This window comes from Colobus angolensis, unplaced genomic scaffold, assembly GCF_000951035.1.
Source record: "Colobus angolensis palliatus isolate OR3802 unplaced genomic scaffold, Cang.pa_1.0 Scaffold18, whole genome shotgun sequence".
In the NCBI taxonomy this organism is placed as follows: domain Eukaryota; kingdom Metazoa; phylum Chordata; class Mammalia; order Primates; family Cercopithecidae; genus Colobus; species Colobus angolensis.
This window is the reverse complement of record NW_012114932.1, coordinates 6,895,562-6,914,685: the sequence shown is the minus strand read 5'-3', so window position 1 is coordinate 6,914,685 and position 19,124 is coordinate 6,895,562. Positions and strand designations below refer to the sequence as shown.

General features: G+C 43.9%; 1 protein-coding gene across 1 annotated transcript in view; it reads left to right on the top strand.

Moving 5' to 3' along the window:
- The window catches only part of TMEM241 (transmembrane protein 241), a 171,125-nt gene that overhangs the window by 88,412 nt on the left and 63,589 nt on the right, over positions 1-19,124 (top strand). The window contains exons 9-11 of the mRNA XM_011939326.1: positions 908-942; positions 9,906-9,975; positions 12,875-12,968. Coding sequence (XP_011794716.1) covers positions 908-942; positions 9,906-9,975; positions 12,875-12,968 — 199 coding nt within the window. The remainder of the gene's footprint in view (positions 1-907; positions 943-9,905; positions 9,976-12,874; positions 12,969-19,124) is intronic.

Here is a 19,124-nt window from a genome sequence, read left to right as displayed (position 1 = left end):
ACCAACATGGCACATGTATACCTATGTAACAAACCTGCAGGTTGTGCACATGTACTCTAAAACTTAAAGTATAATAAACAGTAAATAAATTTAAAAAATAAAATAAAATAAAAATAAAAAATTCCCTCCCATACATAGAAAACATGTTTTATTCCTAACCTGTAATTTGATTGGCTGCCTGGACGGTTTAAGGTTTGATAGAAGAGGTTGCAGAGGGTGGGGGATTGGGCCCCCACAGTGGGGTTTGGCAGCGTGAAGGTTCTGTGGAGGGGCACTGCGGGACGGGAGGAGTTTCCAGAGAGGACGATGGCAGGGTGCCAAGGATGAACAGGGCTCACATCAAAGGGACACTCCTCTTCATTCTCTTTTCATCCTTTCCCCTCTGTGGCATCTATTGAAAATCAGTAAAGGCAGTTTTCAGCCACATGGTGGATGGGCTGGATCAATTGTGGGCTAGCCTCTTGGAAATGTAACTGTCTTCTACACAGTTAATTTTGTGGCAAAAATATACGTAGCTCACACACAACAGCTAGCTTTTACATTGCAACCTATTTTAATTCAGAGTTTGCTTTGTTTAGCTTGTAAATACTCTTGGTAGATTAGGTGAGTATGATCGTAACTAGGGTCAGCCAGGACCAAGAAAAGAGACACAGTGAACCCTCAGGTTGAGACATGGATTCATATTCTATCCCAAGCCTGTCTGTCCCAAGAGGCAATCTTCTTGCCAAAACATGAGACATTTCAAGACATTCTTACTCTCTCTGAGGAGCTGGATTTAGTCAAAATGAGTCAGTGCAGATAATTTGCTTTTAGGCAAATTTAACTATTTCCAAGTAAAATGGGTGGGAACAGCTGGGGTTTTTGGTGCGGGGGAAACTTCTTGACTACTTTGCCGTCTCTTTTCCAGTGTGGTGCTCCTGGCATTTGCATCTCATCCCACAGGTAAATGCCCCCACCAAGTGTTGTTTTGTTTGTCTGTTTGACATTGCTCATTGGATCCAGTGAGCCTGTCTCTCAGAGACATTTCACAAGAGAATGTCATTGCGCCCCTGGATGACTGCAAGGGCAGGAAGGTCCCACCTATTTGAAACTGCTCTTAACAAACCAATTTATCAACCAGGAATTTATTCTTACCCCTTCTTGTTGTCTGTGTTTGCATCCAGTATGATCTCAGATATACAGACAGGTCTATTTCCTGCCGAGTAAACCAGTGCTTATTTTGCCCTCTTCTGAAATTCCTTTTCCAAGCATCCTGAATTGCTCTTCATTTCTAGTGTTAAAAAATTTGGTGAAAAAGTTCAAAAGTTCAAAAAACTCCCTGAATCCCTTTTTGGTGATCACTTCAGGAGCAGAATTTATTGCTCTTATGGCAGAATATGAGGGGCCTCTTGCTATCCCATAATATTTCCCAAGGCCTGCTATGGTACCCCAAATGCCATCATCAGAATCATCCCAAAGGGTAACCTCAAATAAAATATTAGGGGGTAAATATAAGAAATAAGTGGGCCAGGCGCGGTGGCTCATGCCTGTGTAATCCCAGCACTTTGGGAGGCCAAGGCGGGCTGATCACGAGGTCAGGAGATTGAGACCATCCTGGCTAACACGGTGAAACCCCGTCTCTACTAAAAATACAAAAAATTAGCCGGGCGTGGTGGTGGGTGCCTGTAGTCCTAGCTACTTGAGAGGCTGAAGCAGGAGAATGGCGTGAACCCGGGAGGCAGAGCTTGCAGTGAGCGGAGATCGTGCCACTGCACTCCAGCCTGGGCGACAGAGTGAGACTCAGTCTCAAAAAAAAAAAAAAAAATTAGTGAAGGAGTTGGTTCTCTAATTCTTGTTTGAATTTTGCAAATGTATTATTGAGTTGCCCTCTTTCTATCTGGCACCATTTTTAAAGTTTGTATCATATGTCACCATCCAATTCTCATAATTCCAGATGAAAGGAGTCAATTCTTTTTTTCTTAAAAACACACACACACAAAACGAATGTTTACTGACCGTTTGCTATGCATAAGGCATTACCCAGGCCCTCTAGGTCTCAGTTTTCACATCTAGAAAATGAGAAAGGTGAATTGGCTGCTTCCTAAGGTCCCTTCTAGGTCTCATCTTGTGCTTAAAGCAATAACAGCTTTCTGTTGGTGTTTTCAGCTGCTTCTTTCTGTTGGTGTTTTACCTGCTTTCTGAGCGAGGATCCTCAGGGACTTGTTGATAGTGACTCAGGAACAACGCTTCTAGATTGTATGTGACATATCTGAATCCATGTCTCGTGAGGATAACTTGAATACATTTTCTTAATACATTACACTCCACTTGCCACATGAAAGCACAGTTCCTATTGTCTGCCTGCTCCTGTGAACGATGACTTCTCAAAACTCCAGGGTTTACTGTTGAGTCCCCTCTCTGCTGTCATCTGCTGAAAGTTTGTCTTTTGTGGAATAGTAAGTCCTGTGAAGCCATACTATTAACCCTAAATGGCTTCTGCTTACCCATACTGCTGGTTGTCTGCCTTTCAGTTGCGTCTCCTATCATTCCTTTATGCAGCCAGGTAGCTGCCACCCAGCAGACATTTAAGAGCCGACTAAGTGTCCTGCCCCTTTGAAATGTGCTTTTGTCAAAGGCCTTTCGAAAGTTATGTTCACAGATTCTCCTTGGTTTACATCCTGAATTATTTCTAGTGGACTTGGGTGAATAATTCTTTTTTTTTTTTTTCCGAGACAGAGTCTTGCTCTGTTGCCCAGGCTGGAGTGCAGTGGTGTATCTCGGCTCACTGCAACCTCTGTCTCCTGGGTTCAAGCGATTCTCCTGCCTCAGCCTCCTGAGTAGCTGGGATTATAGGCACCTGCCACCACGCCCGGCTAATTTTTGTATTTTTAGTAGAGACGGGGTTTCACTACATTGCCCAGTCCAGTCCAGAACTCCTGACCTCAAGTGTTCTGCCCACCTCGACCTCGCAAAGTGCAGGGATTATAGGCATGAGCCACTGTGCCCGGCTGGGTGAATAATTTTTACCTAAAGAAATCATGTTGCCCTTCAGCTAAGAGGTTGTGCTTGTTCATTTGTTACACTTACGATGGTCAGAGCTGGAAGGAATCTTAGCGATTATCCCAGGTACCACCAAATTGTGTTAATTACTTGTGCACCATCCTAATACAAATGAGGAGATTGAAACCCTGAGGAGTTAAGTGATTTGACTAAGATGATGCAGAGTAGGCGAGTAGTAGGTCTTCTGACCCTCTTTCTTTCTTCTTTTTTTGTTTTGAGACGGAGTCTCGCTCTGTCGCCAGGCTGGAGTGCAGTGGTGCAATCTCGGCTCAATGCAACCTCCACCTCCCCGGTTCAAGTGATGCTCCTGCCTCAGCCTCCTGAGTAGCTGGAACTACAGGCACCCGCCACCAAGCCCGGCTAATTTTTTGTATTTTTAGTAGATACGGGGTTTCACCATGTTGGCCAGGATGGTCTCTATCTCTTGACCTCGTGATCCACCCACCTCAGCCTCCCAAAGTGCTGGGATTATAAGCATGAGCCACCGCGCCTGGCCTCATGACCCTCTTTCTAAGTTTTTCTTTTTAAATGCTGCTTTTTCAGTGATCCTACACTTTATTATTATTATTATTATTATTATTTTGAGACAGTCTCACTCTGTTGACCAGGCTGGAGTGCAGTGGTGCAATCTTGGCTCACTGCAACCTCCGCCTCCCAGGTTCAAATGATTCTTCTGCCTCAGCCTCCCAAGTAGCTGAGATTATAGGCACCCGCCACCACGCCTGGCTAATTTTTGTATTTTTAGTAGAGACAGGGTTTCACCATACTGGCCAGGCTGGTCTTGAATGCCTGACCTCAGGTGATCTGCCTGCCTCAGCCTCCCAAAGTGCTGGGATTACAGGCATGAGCCACCACGCCCAGCCCCCTACACTTTATTATACAGTGTCCCACTCTAGTGAATGCTTCTGTACAACATTCCTGAATTTTGGTCTGGAGCTACGTTTGCTTTAGGGGATGTGTTTAGCCACCAGTTTCTGAACATGGTGACTGCTGGTAATAGCTTAGACATTTTGGCCAACAGTCTGACATTTTACCTTGAGTTATTGCTAAACTTTTAGGTCAATACAAAAATACCTTGGACACTTAATTACTTGTTGGGAATGCAAAGTGGTCAGAAGTATATGATTGTAGAATGTCCTGGGCAGAGGAGTCATTTAAAATAGGCTTTAGTTTCTTTTTGAGGTAATGAAAATGCTCTGGAATTAGATAGTGGTGATGGTTGCACAACTCTATGAATATACGAAAAACCACTGAAGTGTACACTTTAAAAGGGTGAATTTTATAGTGTGCAAATTATATCTCAATAAGAAAATGTATTGGGGGAATAAAAGGACACCTTTCTCATTTGAAAACCTGTTTGGAGCTTAATTATGCCAGAAGGGATACTTGCATGGATTAATTTTCCTTCAAGTTATATTTTCATAATTTTTGAAAAAGAATGGACACAGATGTTCACCTTCCCTTCCCTCTCCTGCAGGACGGGGGATGGGTCTGCGGTGGGCAACCCAGGGCATTGTGGAGCCTATCGGATTCATCAGAGAGAGTCCTGGGACACTGCTCTTGAAGGACTCTTTTCTGCAACTTGGATTTGTTACAGTTTCCTGCTAGCTGAGGTGGTGTCATTGCAGAGGCCAAGGACAGAGAGTCGGGCTTATAAGAAGGGTTTTGCTGGGCCGTGGCACTGCTGAAGTGGCTGTGGGCTCCCTTGCTGTAAAGGAGCAGGACTACTCTTATAGGGTGGCTCCAGTTCCTGCCAGTTCATTCATTAGCTTTCTGATGGGACCCATGGGTAGTCTAGCCCACTTCAAGGTAGAACAGCACTTTATTCTTTCTCACTTGCTTATTACACTTGCCATCTAGAACATCTGCCATGGGGCCTGAGTGTGTGTTGGGTGAGCTGTCTTCCTGGTTCCCTACTGCCCCAGTTAAGACACAGTCACAGTCAGTCTCCATAGGGACAGTCTACTTGGAAGGATCTGTTCATACTTTCTGACATCTTACAGCAGGGCTCAATTCTTTTTGGTTTCTTCTTACCCTTTCTTTTTTTTTTCTTTTTTTCTTTTTTTTTTTTTGAGACAGAGTCTCGTGCTCTCTTGCCCAGGCTGTAGTACAGTGGCACAATCTCTGCTCACCTCTGCCTCCTGGGTTCAAGTGATTCTCCTGCCTCAGCCTCCCGAGTAGCTAGGATTACAGGTGCCTGCCACCATGCCCAGCTAATTTTTGTATTTTTAGGAGAGACGGGGTTTCACCATGTTGGTCAGGCTGGTCTTGAACTTCTGACCTCAAGTGATCCACCCGCCTTGGCCTCCCAAAGTGCTAGGATTATAGGTGTGAGCCTTGGTACCTGGCCCCCTTCTTTTATTACTTGTATCTTAGTTATTTGGTAGTACTTTAAAAGCATTTTAAGGTTGATATATAATTTACATATATGAAATATACATGTTAAATGTACAGCTCGATCAATTTTGGCAAATCTACATACCTGCATAACTTATCCCCCACCAAGATATAGAACATTTCTATCACTGCAGAAAGCTTCCTCCTGCCCCTTCCTAGTCACTCCCTCTCCACACCATGAAGGCCTCTATGGATCTGATGTCTGTTACCATAGATAAGTTCTGTCTATTCTCAAGCCCTTGTAAATGGAATCATCAGTACTTTTTGTGTCTGGCTCTTACATGCAGCACAGTGTTTAGAGATTCATTCATGTTGTTGTGTATATCATGAGTTTGTTCCTTTTTGTTGCTGGTAGGGTTCAATTGTATGCATATACCATGTTTGTTTATCCATTTACCTGTGGATGCTCACCTGGGCTGTTCCCAGCTTGTGGCTGCTCTGAACATTCTCATACCAGCCTTTTTGTGGACTTACGTTCTCACGTCTCTTGGGTGAACATTTCGGAATAGGATTACTGGGTCTTGGAGTAGATGTATTTTTCACTTTCTAAGAAAGGATGGTTTCCAAAGTGTTTGTACCATTTTCCACTCCCACCCGGTAGTGTGTGGGAGTTCCAGTTGCTCCACATCCTCACCAGCATTTAACATTGTCAGTCCTATTTTAACTCTTCTAGAGGGTGTATGAGGGTTTCTGGATGGTGCTTTTGACTGAGCTTCCCTCCTCACTCACGCCTGAGTGATTGGAAAGAGGAGCTCTCTTGCAGGTGCACCTTTGGAGTGTGCTGGCAGCAGTGGTGGGACTCAGGCAGACATTTCTTCATGCCCTCAGCATGGGCCCCCCCACAGAGTATGCTCTGAGAATCTCAGAACATTCCTTGAGAAGAGGACCACCTTTCCCCCTTGCACTCTCTTAAGTATAGTAGATAAGAGGAAATTTCCCCTCTTAAAGAGTTTACACTTCCTATTTGTGTGGGGCCCCTTAGCTGTGGTGGTCAAGAGAGCTGGAGAGAATTTCAGGGAATGAAAGGAGCAAGGAGACTCAGGAATCTGGCCCAGAAACAACCTTGTTACCTGGTGTGTCTGTGGCTCATGTGTGAGACAGAGCAAGCAGCACTAATTACTGCTTGGAACTGACCTCCTGTTTTCCTGCCAGTTTTGAGGGTAAGAACATGAGAGGAAATTTTCTTCATGCTCAAATATCAATTAGTCTTGAATGTGGTAATATTGTGTCACACTTTTCACCATGGCAATTTCATGCTTCGTAATCTTTAGAGAAATGGGCTTCACTTGCTCACTCAGAGTCAGCGGAATTTTAACTGCAGAACACAATAGTGAGGGCCTAACTCAGACTCCATTGCATAATGCCGCATATTGCTGTAGCAAAACATGTTTACTCTTTTTTTTTTTTTTTTTTTTGAGATGGAGTCTTACTCTGTCACCCAGGCTGGAGTGCAATGGCGCAATCTCGGCCCACTACAAACTCTGCCTCCCAGATTCAAGCAGTTCAACTCTGCTTCAGCCTCCCGAGTGCCTGGGATTACAGGCTCCCGCCACCACGCCTGGCTAATTTTTGTATTTTTAGTAGAGACGGGGTTTCACTATCTTGGCCAGGCTGGTCTTGAACTCCTGACCTCGTGATTCACCCGCCTCAGCCTCCCAAAGTGCTGGGATCACAGGTGTGAGCCACCGCGGCCGGCCATGTTTACAGCTCTGTAGCCGCTTGACTTGTGCTTAAGCCATGTAGTTCAGCACTAGATGGTGCAGGAGTGTTGCTTTGAGGCCATTTTTTAGGCTCCTGGATCAAGTTTGCATGTGGCTGGGGCCAGCCAACCGCATGCTGCAACCTCTTCCGGGGGTATTTACAGTCACTAACATTTGCTGTTCCAGGGTTGCCGTGCACCCTCTCCACTTAGGAGTACTACTTTAGCAAAAGAGAAGGCATCAAAGGGGAAAATTTGAGGTCAGCTTGAAATTGAGGACCACAGAGCCAGCTGGAAGCTAGAACATTAGCTCTAGGGGAGGCAAGAGGTGATCAGGTCTTTCTGATACTCTCGGTTTGGTAGTGCTTGTTGTGTGCTGGGTGTGTTGTGTGGTGCTGACACACAGCGGGTGCGGGGATGAGGAAAATAGCATCCCTACTCTCAAGGACTCACTAAATCTAGGAGGAGGGACAGGTGTGAAGTCAGCTAAGTGGTGTGTGAGAAACCAATGTGTGATGGTTTTAGCGATGGCTCAAAGGCAAGGGTTAGCTATTCTTATTTTGTCTCTCCCATTGTGGGGTCAGTTTTCAGGATTTGGGTGGGGGTTATGATTTCCCGAGGACTGTGTTTTGTTTTGTTTTTTCTTTCTTTTTCCTCCCTCCCAGTCTTCCTCTGACCACACTTCTGCTCTTTAGACCCCCTCCAAAGCCTGGGCTGGGCTATAAAAGCTGCCACGCGCCGTGAGTCCCGTTCACCCTGCTGGAGCGTTTCTGATGAAAGACGGGGTGCTGAGAGGGGCGCAGCCTGAGAGGTCTCAGGGTCCTGGGTTTCATTCGTCTCCCTCTCTGCCATTCCTCACTATCACACTGGCTGCACTGCAGTTCCTCTCACACTGAGAGGGAAACTGGGAAAGGGCCAAGAGCACACAGCTGCCAAAGAGACGGAACAAATTCTCCGTGGATGTGGACAGACTCCCTCCACCTGCCAGAATGGAGGGCTCTGGCCACTCTCTAGGTCTGGGGTCCCCAGGGCACCCTTGCCTATCACTCCTGTGGGGAAAGGGACTTTAGAATATATCCATGCTCTTCACACACTAAGTGATACCTGATGCTGTCATTTACAAATTCCCTCTACCAATACAGGTCCCAGTTTGACAGTAGAGGTATTCAGAGGAAACGTGACTGAAAGAGAACAAGAAGTCTTGTTGGGCTTCATGAAAACCAGATCCCAAGAAATCCCCTCCTCGTAGTTAAATACACACTCACTTGCAGAAACAAAACAAAGAAAATAACAGTCATAATTTTAAAAAACCTCCAGAGAAATCCAACTCAGAACTTTCCTTCCCAATAGATAGTTGAATCATTTGAGATCGTTTGGGTCTCCAAGAAAGCGTAGGAGCCCATCATGTCTTTTGATCTGAAACTCTTGATTAATAGCATAGTGGTGAAGGAAATGCTGCTGCCTGTGTGTTCCACTGCACACCTAATATACTAGCAATACTTAGGAAAATCAGCCCTCTCCCCACAGGCCCCCAGAACTGAGAGACAGGCTAAGGCCCAGGGGTCTGGAAGACCAGGCTCTCCAAGGGGTTCAGAAATTCCAGATTTGGAAGACTCAAGCTATCTACTGTGGAAATGCTTAATTCCTTTTCTCCGGACATTTTTGGAAGGATTTCTGCTTTTTTAATCTCCTGACTTTTTGTTTGTGACCAAGTTCAAATTCCAGAGAGGGAAACAGCCAATATGTGTGATTATTTCCTCTTGCACCGAGTGGAACTAAAGGAATGAACTTACTTCACAAGAAATAAATGTACCCTTTGGACCTCAAACTAAAATGAATTTGCACAGTTGGTCTGGCCCCCGTGCTGTTCTTGCAGTCATTAAACATGAAAGTGAAAAAAAAAAAAAAAAAGAAAAAAAGTCAGGGCAGTGCATTCATGACCTTTTTTTAGATATGAGGCAGAAAAGAAGAAAAGAGTCTTGAAAAACATTCTTTTATCCTGCACACTCCCTTGTGCAGGGTTGACTGCCTAGTAGAGAGGAGACAGCCTAAGGTTTGGATTGACTGGAGTTCACATTCCGGCTCCATAGTTTAAGAGTTGTGCAATCTGGCCGGGCGCGGTGGCTCAAGCCTGTAATCCCAGCACTTTGGGAGGCCGAGACGGGCGGATCACGAGGTCAGGAGATCGAGACCATCCTGGCTAACACGGTGAAACCCCGTCTCTACTAAAAATAGAAAAACTAGCCGGGCGAGGTGGCGGGCGCCTGTAGTCCCAGCTACTTGGGAGGCTGAGGCAGGAGAATGGCGTAAACCCAGGAGGCGGAGCTTGCAGTGAGCTGAGATCTGGCCACTGCACTCCAGTCCGGGTGACAGAGCGAGACTCCGCCTCAAAAAAAAAAAAAAAAAAAAAGAGTTGTGCAATCTTAGCCATGTTTCTTAACTTCTCTGAGCCTTAGTTTAAATGGGCATAATAGAACCTCACAGAGTTGTTACTAAGATTGAAAGAGATACATACATAAAGATTTTAGCGTTGGGCCCTGCACAAGGCATGCTCTCACTAAATGGGCATTATTATTATCATCATACTGTTATTATCATGATAAGATAATGTCAGTAACAGAATCCCTGGGAATGCTGGAGTGAATTCAGTGCCAGGGCACTGAAAGCATAGGACTGCTAAAGACGCCCTCCTTGCATTTCCTGGGGCGACGGGGCAGAGGGGCATGTGAGGCCTCATGGGTCACTGTGTCACCATTGCTGTGCCCCTCAGGTGATCTCTTCAGTGTCCTGGACTTCCCATTCCTGTACTTCTACAGATTCCATGGCAGCTGCTGTGCCAGGTAATCTTAAGCTCACTCATTTGTATGCTTTCTGTGCTGTCCGCTGTGTCTTCCTCTCTGTGAAGTTCAGGGTCACTGCTGGCACCTGAGTGAGTGGCAGGAGAGAGTGGTGGTGGGTGCAGGTGAGGAAGCAGTCATTATGTCACCAGCAGGCTGTCACTTAGCACCCTTAGATGCTCAGGGCCAGCTTGGGCCCTGCCAGGACCCCTGGCCCATGGACGTGCCTCTGCCAAGACAGTGGTTTTCACACCTGCTCTAGAGTTAGGATTCTCCCACTTTTTTCCCCCTCCACAAGCAAATCTCACATAGAACTCCAATCTATAAAACTGATGAAATGGATCCAGTTCAAGGGAAGATTTGGGTTCAGAATCCCACCTGCTCAGCTTTCCCCTTGGCCTCCTTCTTGCTCCTTAAGGCAACCTCCAAAATAACCTCCACCAAACCCAGAGATTCTGGGAATTAGATTTTGGAAACTGATGGCTAGGAGATGTCTAGACAACAAGGTGATCATTAGTGCTTGGTCTTGGGAAGGACTCAGGGATATAGGCCAGTTGGAGGGCTACATCTGAACACACGGAAGTGTATCCTCACGTTCTCCCCATGTCCTGCCATGATCACCACTCCGCTGGACCTCATCATGCCAAGAAGTGGAAAGACTTCTGCGGATAGGCCCAAAGCATGTGTGGCATCCTGATGTGGTAGAAAGACTGACCCGGGTTGAACCCCACAATTGCCATTGCTAATTGTCTGATCTTTGGGTCTTAAACTTCGTGCCAGGCCCAGTAAATGGTGGTCATTATGATGATCTACTCAGGTTGACTGTAAATACAGTGTCAATAGATCATGAAGAATTGCTATGTAAAAATCAGGCCACCTGTTCCCACACATATCAAACAGTGCCTTGTGAAGCAGTGGTTCTTTACAATGTTAAAAAGCTGCTATGTGGCTAGTGGGTATGCCCTGCCCCTCTGGTGTGTTTGGGCCAAAAAAAAAGAATCAGTATTACAGAGTTTGTTTCTGCATTTGAACCTTGGAATGATTTATTTATTACCCTCAGAAAAACTTCAGGAAAACACTGACACAATTCACTTTCCTAGTTCCTGTCAGTTGGTTAGGCCTTGCCCATTAGCTGGGATCACATGGCATGAGTCTTCATGCTTGGCGGGTGGCTGCGGACTTGTTTCCCTTTGAGTCTGGTTATTTGGCAGCATGGGCAAGCAGGGTGTACCGGGGAGGTCAACCATTGTTTGGTTATTTGGAACAGAGCAGCACAGTTCACAGCCCATTGATGTTGGCTTTGTGGGGTGACAATTGGGCTCTATTTCTGCCCCTTTTAATCTGTAACTTTCTCATAATGCAACATGATAAATCAGGGTTTTGTTTTATTCTAAAGATCTGGAAATCTCTATTTGAATTGATGTGACTCTGTTACATTTTACCCATGCTTCTGTACAGAGCTCAGCCTCTTTGAGGAATGCATTGGTTTTCCCTGTGTCATTCAGAGGCTCCACCATATCTCACACTGAGCATTGTCACCTTCAGGAGGTTCTGGGGGAGCTCAGGAGGGACATGGTAGCCATAGCCCAAAGACCCCATTAACAGGGAGTCTCCTGTTCCCAGATTCCTTCTTTCTGGGAGCCTCCCTTTGCTTTTCAGGTCTGCCTCCCTAGCAAGGGGTAGATGGGCTGTAAGTGCAAGGAGAAAGATAGGAGATCCATGAGTAATGTAAAAACGTGTCACAGACATAGAAGTCAAGCAATGGAAAAGAGCCCCAGATGCTTCCAGAAGCCTGTCATTCACAAACGCATGAGCTTATCCTGGCCCAGAGTCTGCACTGAGAGGACAGGTCAGCATGGAATCATGCCACCCCTGTGGCTAGAGGCATAGAGGAGAGGGAACGACTCAAGGGAAAGGAAGTCTGGGAGGTTGGGCAGGCACCTGTGAAGTTGTTACTTCCTTGGATGCAGAGGTGGGAGCCACCAAGAGGAGCCTGCAGCACTGCTACCTCCCTTTTCAGCCCCACCCTCATGACCACCAGTGCCTGGCACATCTCACTCTTTGTCTAGCTGGTCAAGAATACATTTCCATGAAGCTTCACGTCTTCCTCAGTTGTCCTGCCTCCAAATGCCAGGAAGCGTTTGCAGCTCCCTTTGCTTTGGCCCTGGCCACACAGGGCACTTTTGAAAATAGTTCCAGCACAGGCAATGTTCCATACTATTTGAAAATAGTTCCAGCACTATGTCTCTGTCCACTGCGGTGCCCTTGCCCTTGTCGGTCCAGACTTCTGAATAGCCCCAAGATGCTGCCCCTTCCTCAGGTTCCCATGAGTGGGGATCTTTCCGTTCACACACGTGTGTAGGCATCATTTCCAAAGCATACTTCCTATGGCAGGCCAACCTGATCTGGGGGGCTTCTGGCCTCATCCATATGTGTCACTGAAGCCAGCCTTCCCCTTCAGATTCTTATGAGCCTGGAGGCCAGTTCAGACTCTCTCTTCTCATATGGTGAGTTTCCCTTTGGAAGTCTTTTCGGGCCAGTTTGTCTTGCTTGAAAAAAAGTTAAGCACCTTGCCAAGCACCAAAACTCCAGAAGTTCTATGGGAAGGAACAGGAGGTGTCGTCCTCCACCTTTATTTTTCTTTCATGATTTAGCCAGAGACCTCCGAAATTTCTTTGCACCATTCCTGTCATCAACAAAATCTTCCCTCCTTAGAAAAACAGAGCTTAATGACTTTAAAAATTTCTTTATTTTCATCCAGAGATCACAGATCTAGAAAACACACATGAGGTAGAGGTTGCATAACAATTTGAAATTGACTGGTAAAATGTAGCAGAAACTAGTCAGCCATTGGCTAAGGGAAGACAAGCCTCACTAACAAAAGAATCTTTTCTCCTTCCAGTGGATTTTTGGGATTCTTTCTCATGTTCAGTACAGTGAAGCTAAAAAGCCATCTGGCCCCAGCGCAGTGTGCAGCCTGGATTTTCTTTGCTAAGGTAAGAGACAAGAGGGGCGGGAAATTCTCAAGCGCCTTTGTATCCAGAGATCTCAGCGCCTGGGTAATGTGAAGTTGTTTGAGCTTCATGAGACCACTTCCAGGCACTGTCCCTGAGCCTGATCCTTCCTTCATTCAGGTAATGATTTCTGAGGCCTACTCATTTTATCAACGTGGCATATTTCATCTTTCTTACAGTCCTGGAAGGCAATCATGGATAGGCACCTTGTTTCCTTCCTGGAGGCTGTGCAGGTGTCCAGAGCTCAAGTGACTTACACTAGGGGACTCAGTTGATCCAAGGTGATAGAGAAAGGAAGATAGACGAATGGCCAGGTTGGGGCATTTCTAGGAAACCTTAGAAAAGGGACTATTCTAAGAACAACCTCTGTGTATCTGAATAACTATGGGCAAAGCATAAGATAAAGTGGTGGGGGAAACCACAAAGAACCAGAAGGAGCAGGGAAGTGGCTGTGGATGCCCAGTCTTAAGTGAAACATGGTGGGGCCAACTTCTTCTATTGGCACGTTTCATTTCCTTAGCGCCTATGAGGGAGGCAAGTTGTAGGGGCCCTAGGTGCTGCTTCCAAGGAGTGAGCCTCCTTAATTAATTAAATTTAATTTAATGAAATCATTATTTAACTTGGGCTTTTAGTCATCTCTGTGTTTTTTGGGTTGATTTTTCTCCAGAAGAAAAACCTCAAACATTTTGCTTTGAAAATAGGATTTTTAATGATATTTTCACCCACATGTATTTTGTTTGTTTGCTTTTTGTTTTTGTTTTTGTTTTTTGAGACACGGTCTCTCTCTGTTGCCCAGACTGGAGTGCAGTGGCATGATCTCAGCTCACTGCAACCTCTGCCTCCCAGGCTCAAGCGATTCTCTTGACTCAGCCTCCCAAGTAGCTGGGATTACAGGTGCGTGCCACCATGCCCTGCTAATTTTTATATTTTTAGTAGAGATGGAGTTTGACCATTTTGGCCAGGCTGTTCTCAAACTCCTGACCTCAAATGATCCACCCACCTTAGCCTCCCAAAGTGCTGGGATTACAGGTATGAGCCACTGCACTCAGCCCACGTGGCCTATTTTTTAATAGCATTAATAATTCCAATTCTAGCAGAATGTAAAAAGTAGCTGAGATACTGATTTCTGGCATGACAGAGTGAGGAGGCTGATGAAACCTCTTCCCAAAAAACAGCTAGAAAGCTGGAAGAAGACTGTCAAAAACATCCATTTCCGCTCCCTAAAATTTGACCAAAGATATACAATAAACTGAGAAGCATTTGTTCATGAAAACTATTAACGTTTGGGTAGGAACAGAACGAATCTGTGGTGTTCTTGCCTATCATCACCCCCATTCCCTCCTCCCCAGTGTGATAGTTCAACCAGAGCAGGCTGGGCTGTGAAAACCAGCAGCCTTACCACCACTTCCAAGAGGGGTTCACTCTGTTTGGAGGATTGTCTGTTAAATAGGCCAACTCGGTGGTGCATGAACACAAAAGACCAGTAACTTTACTAACTTGAGTTGATAGTCCTCTTTGGAAGAAGCAGTGGACCAGTGGTCTAGTGGGGGACTTAATACGTAGTTCTGAGAGATGAGGCAGCTATAGTCCTCTTTGGAAGAAGCAGTGGACCAGTGGTCTAGTTGGGGACTTAATAGGTAGTTCTGAGAGATGAGATAGCTATCAGGGGCTTGATTTTTTGTAATATATCTCAGATTGAACTTAGTCTGTATATGAGCAGTAGTGATGGAACAGGCTCACATATTCCTGGTCAGCGGAGCCTGCATACACACACAGAGGAGCTGTGGAAGAGTTAGCAGAAAGTAAAAGCCAGGGCAGATGTGAAAACAACCTGAGGTTTGAATGTGCTCTCCCAGCCCGCACACAGAGTCAGGAGCAGGGAAAAGCCTTTCTGGCCCAAGGTGTTGGAGCAAAATTTCTGACTAGTCTTTGCCAGAACACTAAGCTATGCAGACATGAGGATGACCCTTAGATGCCAGAATTAAAAATAAAAACAAGAAAAAAATTTGAGTAAAGACATAAGCAGCTGTAGCTTATATGGGAGACAGATTTCACATTCACAGATTTAGTCCAGGAAAATTACTAAATAAGCAAAACAACAATAACAACAAATCTTGTGGGGAAAGTCAGATTTCAGAGTTGCTACCGTATGTTATGTAAAAGATTCAATATTCAATAAAAACATGAGAGACATTCAGAGAAGCAAAATGTGATCTGTGTGTAGTAAAAAAGTGGTCAGTAAGAACTATCTCTGAGTGTCTGTCCTCAGATGTAGTATTTAGCCTAAAGATACTACAGAACAGCTATTTAAATTTATTCAGAAATCAAAAGCAAACCATGTTTAAAGAATTGAAGCAAAGACTCAGTGAATACAGAATCTCAATAAAGAGATATAAAGTATTTACAGAAAGGAAAAGAAAGAACCAAATGGAAATTCTGAAGGTAAAAAATACAGTAACTGAACTGAAAGTGCTCTAGAGGGACTCAACAGATTTGATATGGCAGAAGAAAGAATAAGTGAACTGGAAGGTAAAGTAAATGAAATAATTCCATCTAAAAATATAGGGTTTGTTTGTTTGTTTGTTTTTGTTTTGAGACAGAGTCTCGTTCTGTCACCCAGGCTGGAGTGTAGTGGCGCCATCTCAGCTCACTGCAAACCTCCTCTGCCTAGGTTCAAGTGAGTCTCCTGCCTCAGCCTCCCAAGTAGCTGGGACTACAGGCACGTGCCACCACACCCAGCTAATATTTTGTATTTTTAGTAGAGATGGAGTTTCACCATGTTAGCTATGGTGGTCTCCATCTCCTGACCTGGTGATCCACCCGCCTCGGCCTTCCAAAGTGCTGGGATTACAGGCATGAGTCACTGCGCCCGGCCAAAAACAGGTTTGTTTGTTTTTTTTAAATTGAAGAAATGTGAACACAGCCTCAGAGACCTGTGAGACGTCAAATACAGCAACCAACATATGTGTAATAAGAATCCCAGAAGATAAGAGAGGGTTAGAACAATATTTGAAGAAATCAATTTGTTGAAAAATATTCATTTACAAATTCAAGAAGTTCAGTGAGTCCCAAGTAAGATAAACAAAAAGACCTAGACACGTTATGATCAAACTGTTGAAAGACAAAAGAGAAAATCTTGAAAGCAGCAAGAGAGATATTGTTCAACATATATGGGGGAACAACAGTGCAATTAGTGGCTAACTTCTCATCAAAAACAGTGGAGGCCAGAAGGCAGTGGGGTGACACATTCAACATGCTGAAAGAAAAACCTGTCAACCAAAGATTTGATATACAGCAAAACTATTCTTCACATATGAAAGAGAAATAAAAACATGAATAAAAACTAAGAGATTTGTTGCTAGCAGCCATATCAGTAATTACATTAAATATGAATAGACTAAATACCTGACAAAAAATAGAGATTGTCATATTGGATTTTTTAAAAAACAAAACCCAGCTATTTGCTGTCTATAACAGTTAGACTAAAAGACAGAAGTAGGCTGGAAGTAAAAGGATGGAAGAACCACACAGTTACCATAAGAGAGCTGGGTATAGTGGCTATATTAAAATCAGACAAAATAGACTTTATAGCAGGAAATATTACTAGATAAAAAAATACGGACATTTAATAATGATAAAAGTGTTAATGCACTGGGAAGATATAACAGTTCTAAATATGTATACACCTAAAACAGCACCCCAAGATATGTGAAGCAACAAGTCATAGAAAACAGAAATAGGTTATTTAACAATAGTAATTGGAGATTTCAATACTGCGCTCTCAGCAGTTGATAGAACAACTCAGTAGAAGTACATAGAAGACTTGAACAACACTGTCAACCAGTTGACATAACTGACATTTATGTGACACTCCACCAATTGATCTCAGAATACACATTCTTCTCAAGTACACATGGAATACTCTCCACAATAGATAGCATGCTGGCTGACAAAACAACTCCCAATTTTTTTTTTTTTTCTTTGAGACGGAGTCTCGCTTTGTCGCCCAGGCTGGAGTGCGGTGGCGCGATCTTGGCTCACTGCAAGCTCCGCCTCCCGGGTTCACGCCATTCTCCTGCCTCAGCCTCCCAGTAGCTGGGACTACAGGCGCCCGCCACCACGCCTGGCTAATTTTTTGTATTTTTAGTAGAGATGGGGTTTCACCGTGTTAGCCAGGATGGTCTCGATCTCCTGACCTCATGATCCGCCTGCCTCGACCTCCCAAAGTGCTGGGATTACAGGCGTGAGCCACCACGCCCGGCCACAACTCCCAAGTTTCAAAAGATTGAAATCATATAAAGTATGTTCTCTGACCATAGCAGAATTAAATTTGAAATTCACAACAGAAAAAATCTAGGAAAACCCCATTTATTTGTAAATTAAATATACTTCTAAATAGTTTGTGGGTCAAGGAAGAAATTACAATGGATATTAAAAATATTTTGAATCAAATGAAAACAGAAATACGACATGTCAAAATTTATAGATGCAGCTAAAGTAGTGCTTGAAGGGAAATGTATATCTGTAAACGCCTATTTCAGAAATGAATGAACGTCTCAAATCAATAACCTATGCTTCCATCTTAAGAAACTAGAAAAGAAGAAAGGGCAAACTAAACTCAGAGTAAGCAGAAGGAAAGATATAATAAAGTTTAATGTGGACATTAATGAAATAGAAAACAGAAAAATAATGTATATTTGTTGATTCTTTGAAAACATCAGCAACACTGACAAACCTCTGGCTAGACTGACCAAGAAAATAAGAGAAAAGAGGCCAGGCATGGTGGCTTATGCCTATAATCCAAGCACTTTGGGAGGCCAAGGCAGGAAGATCACTTCAGCCCAGGAATTCAAGACCAGCCTGGGTAACACAGCGAAGCCTCATGTCTACAGGAAATGTTTTTTAAACGATGAGCTGAACATGGTGCCACATACCTATAGCCCTAGCTATTTGGGAGGCTGAAATGGGAGGATCACTTGGGAGGTCAAAGATGCAGTGAGCTGTGATCATGCCAGTGCACTCCACCCTGGGTGACAGAGTGAGACCCCCTCTCAGAGAGAGAGAGACAGAGACAGAGAGAGAGAGAGAGAAGAAGAAAGGAGAAGAGAGGAGAGAGAGATGCAAATTATCAACATTGGAAATGAAGGAAATGATGTTACTACTGATCCTATAGAAGCTAAAAGGATTGTGTATTGTAAATAACTTCAGATTTTGAATAACTTTATGACAGAAAATTAGTCAGTTTCGATGAAATGGGCAAATTCCCAGAAAGGCACAAATAAGTAAAACTGACTCAAGAATAAATTAAAAATCTGAATACATCTGTAGCAAGTACATAAAAATAAGTAGTAATTTAAAATCTTTCTTAGGTTTTTAGGAAAAGAAAAGCTCAGCCCCAGTTGGCTTTATTAATGAATTCTATCAAATATTTAAAGAAGAAGTTTTTTAAAACAAATTCTTTTAGAAACTAAAGGAAGAGGGAATAACTCCCAAGTTATTCTATGAGGTGAGTTGCCCAGCTGTAAAGCCAGACAAAACAAATTAATAAGAAAATTACCAATATTCTTCATGAACATAGGAACAAATATATTAGCAAAATCTTAGCAATCCGAATTTGGCAACATATAAAAAGAATTATACCCCATACACCATAATCAAGTGAGATTTATACACCATGATCAAGTGAGATTTATCTCAGGAATGCGTAGTTGGTTTAACATATGAAAATTAATTAATGTAATGCCTTATTTTCACAGAATAAAGAACAAAAATACATGATCATTTCAATAGGTTCAGAAAAATCATGACAAAATCTAGCATATATTCATTATAAAAACTCTCAAAAAACTAGTAATATAAGAGAACCTGATAAAATCGGTGAAAATCCTATAACTAACGTTATCTTTAACAGGGGAAGACTGAATACTTTCTCCCTAAGATTGGGAGCAACATAAGAATGTTCACTTTCAGCATTTCTATTGAAAATTGTAGGCCAGGCGTGGTGGCTCAAGCCTGTAATCCCAGCACTTTGGGAGGCCGAGACGGGCGGATCACGAGGTCAGGAGACTGAGACCATCCTGGCTAACATGGGGAAACCCCGTCTCTACTAAAAAAAATGCAAAAAACTAGCCAGGTGAG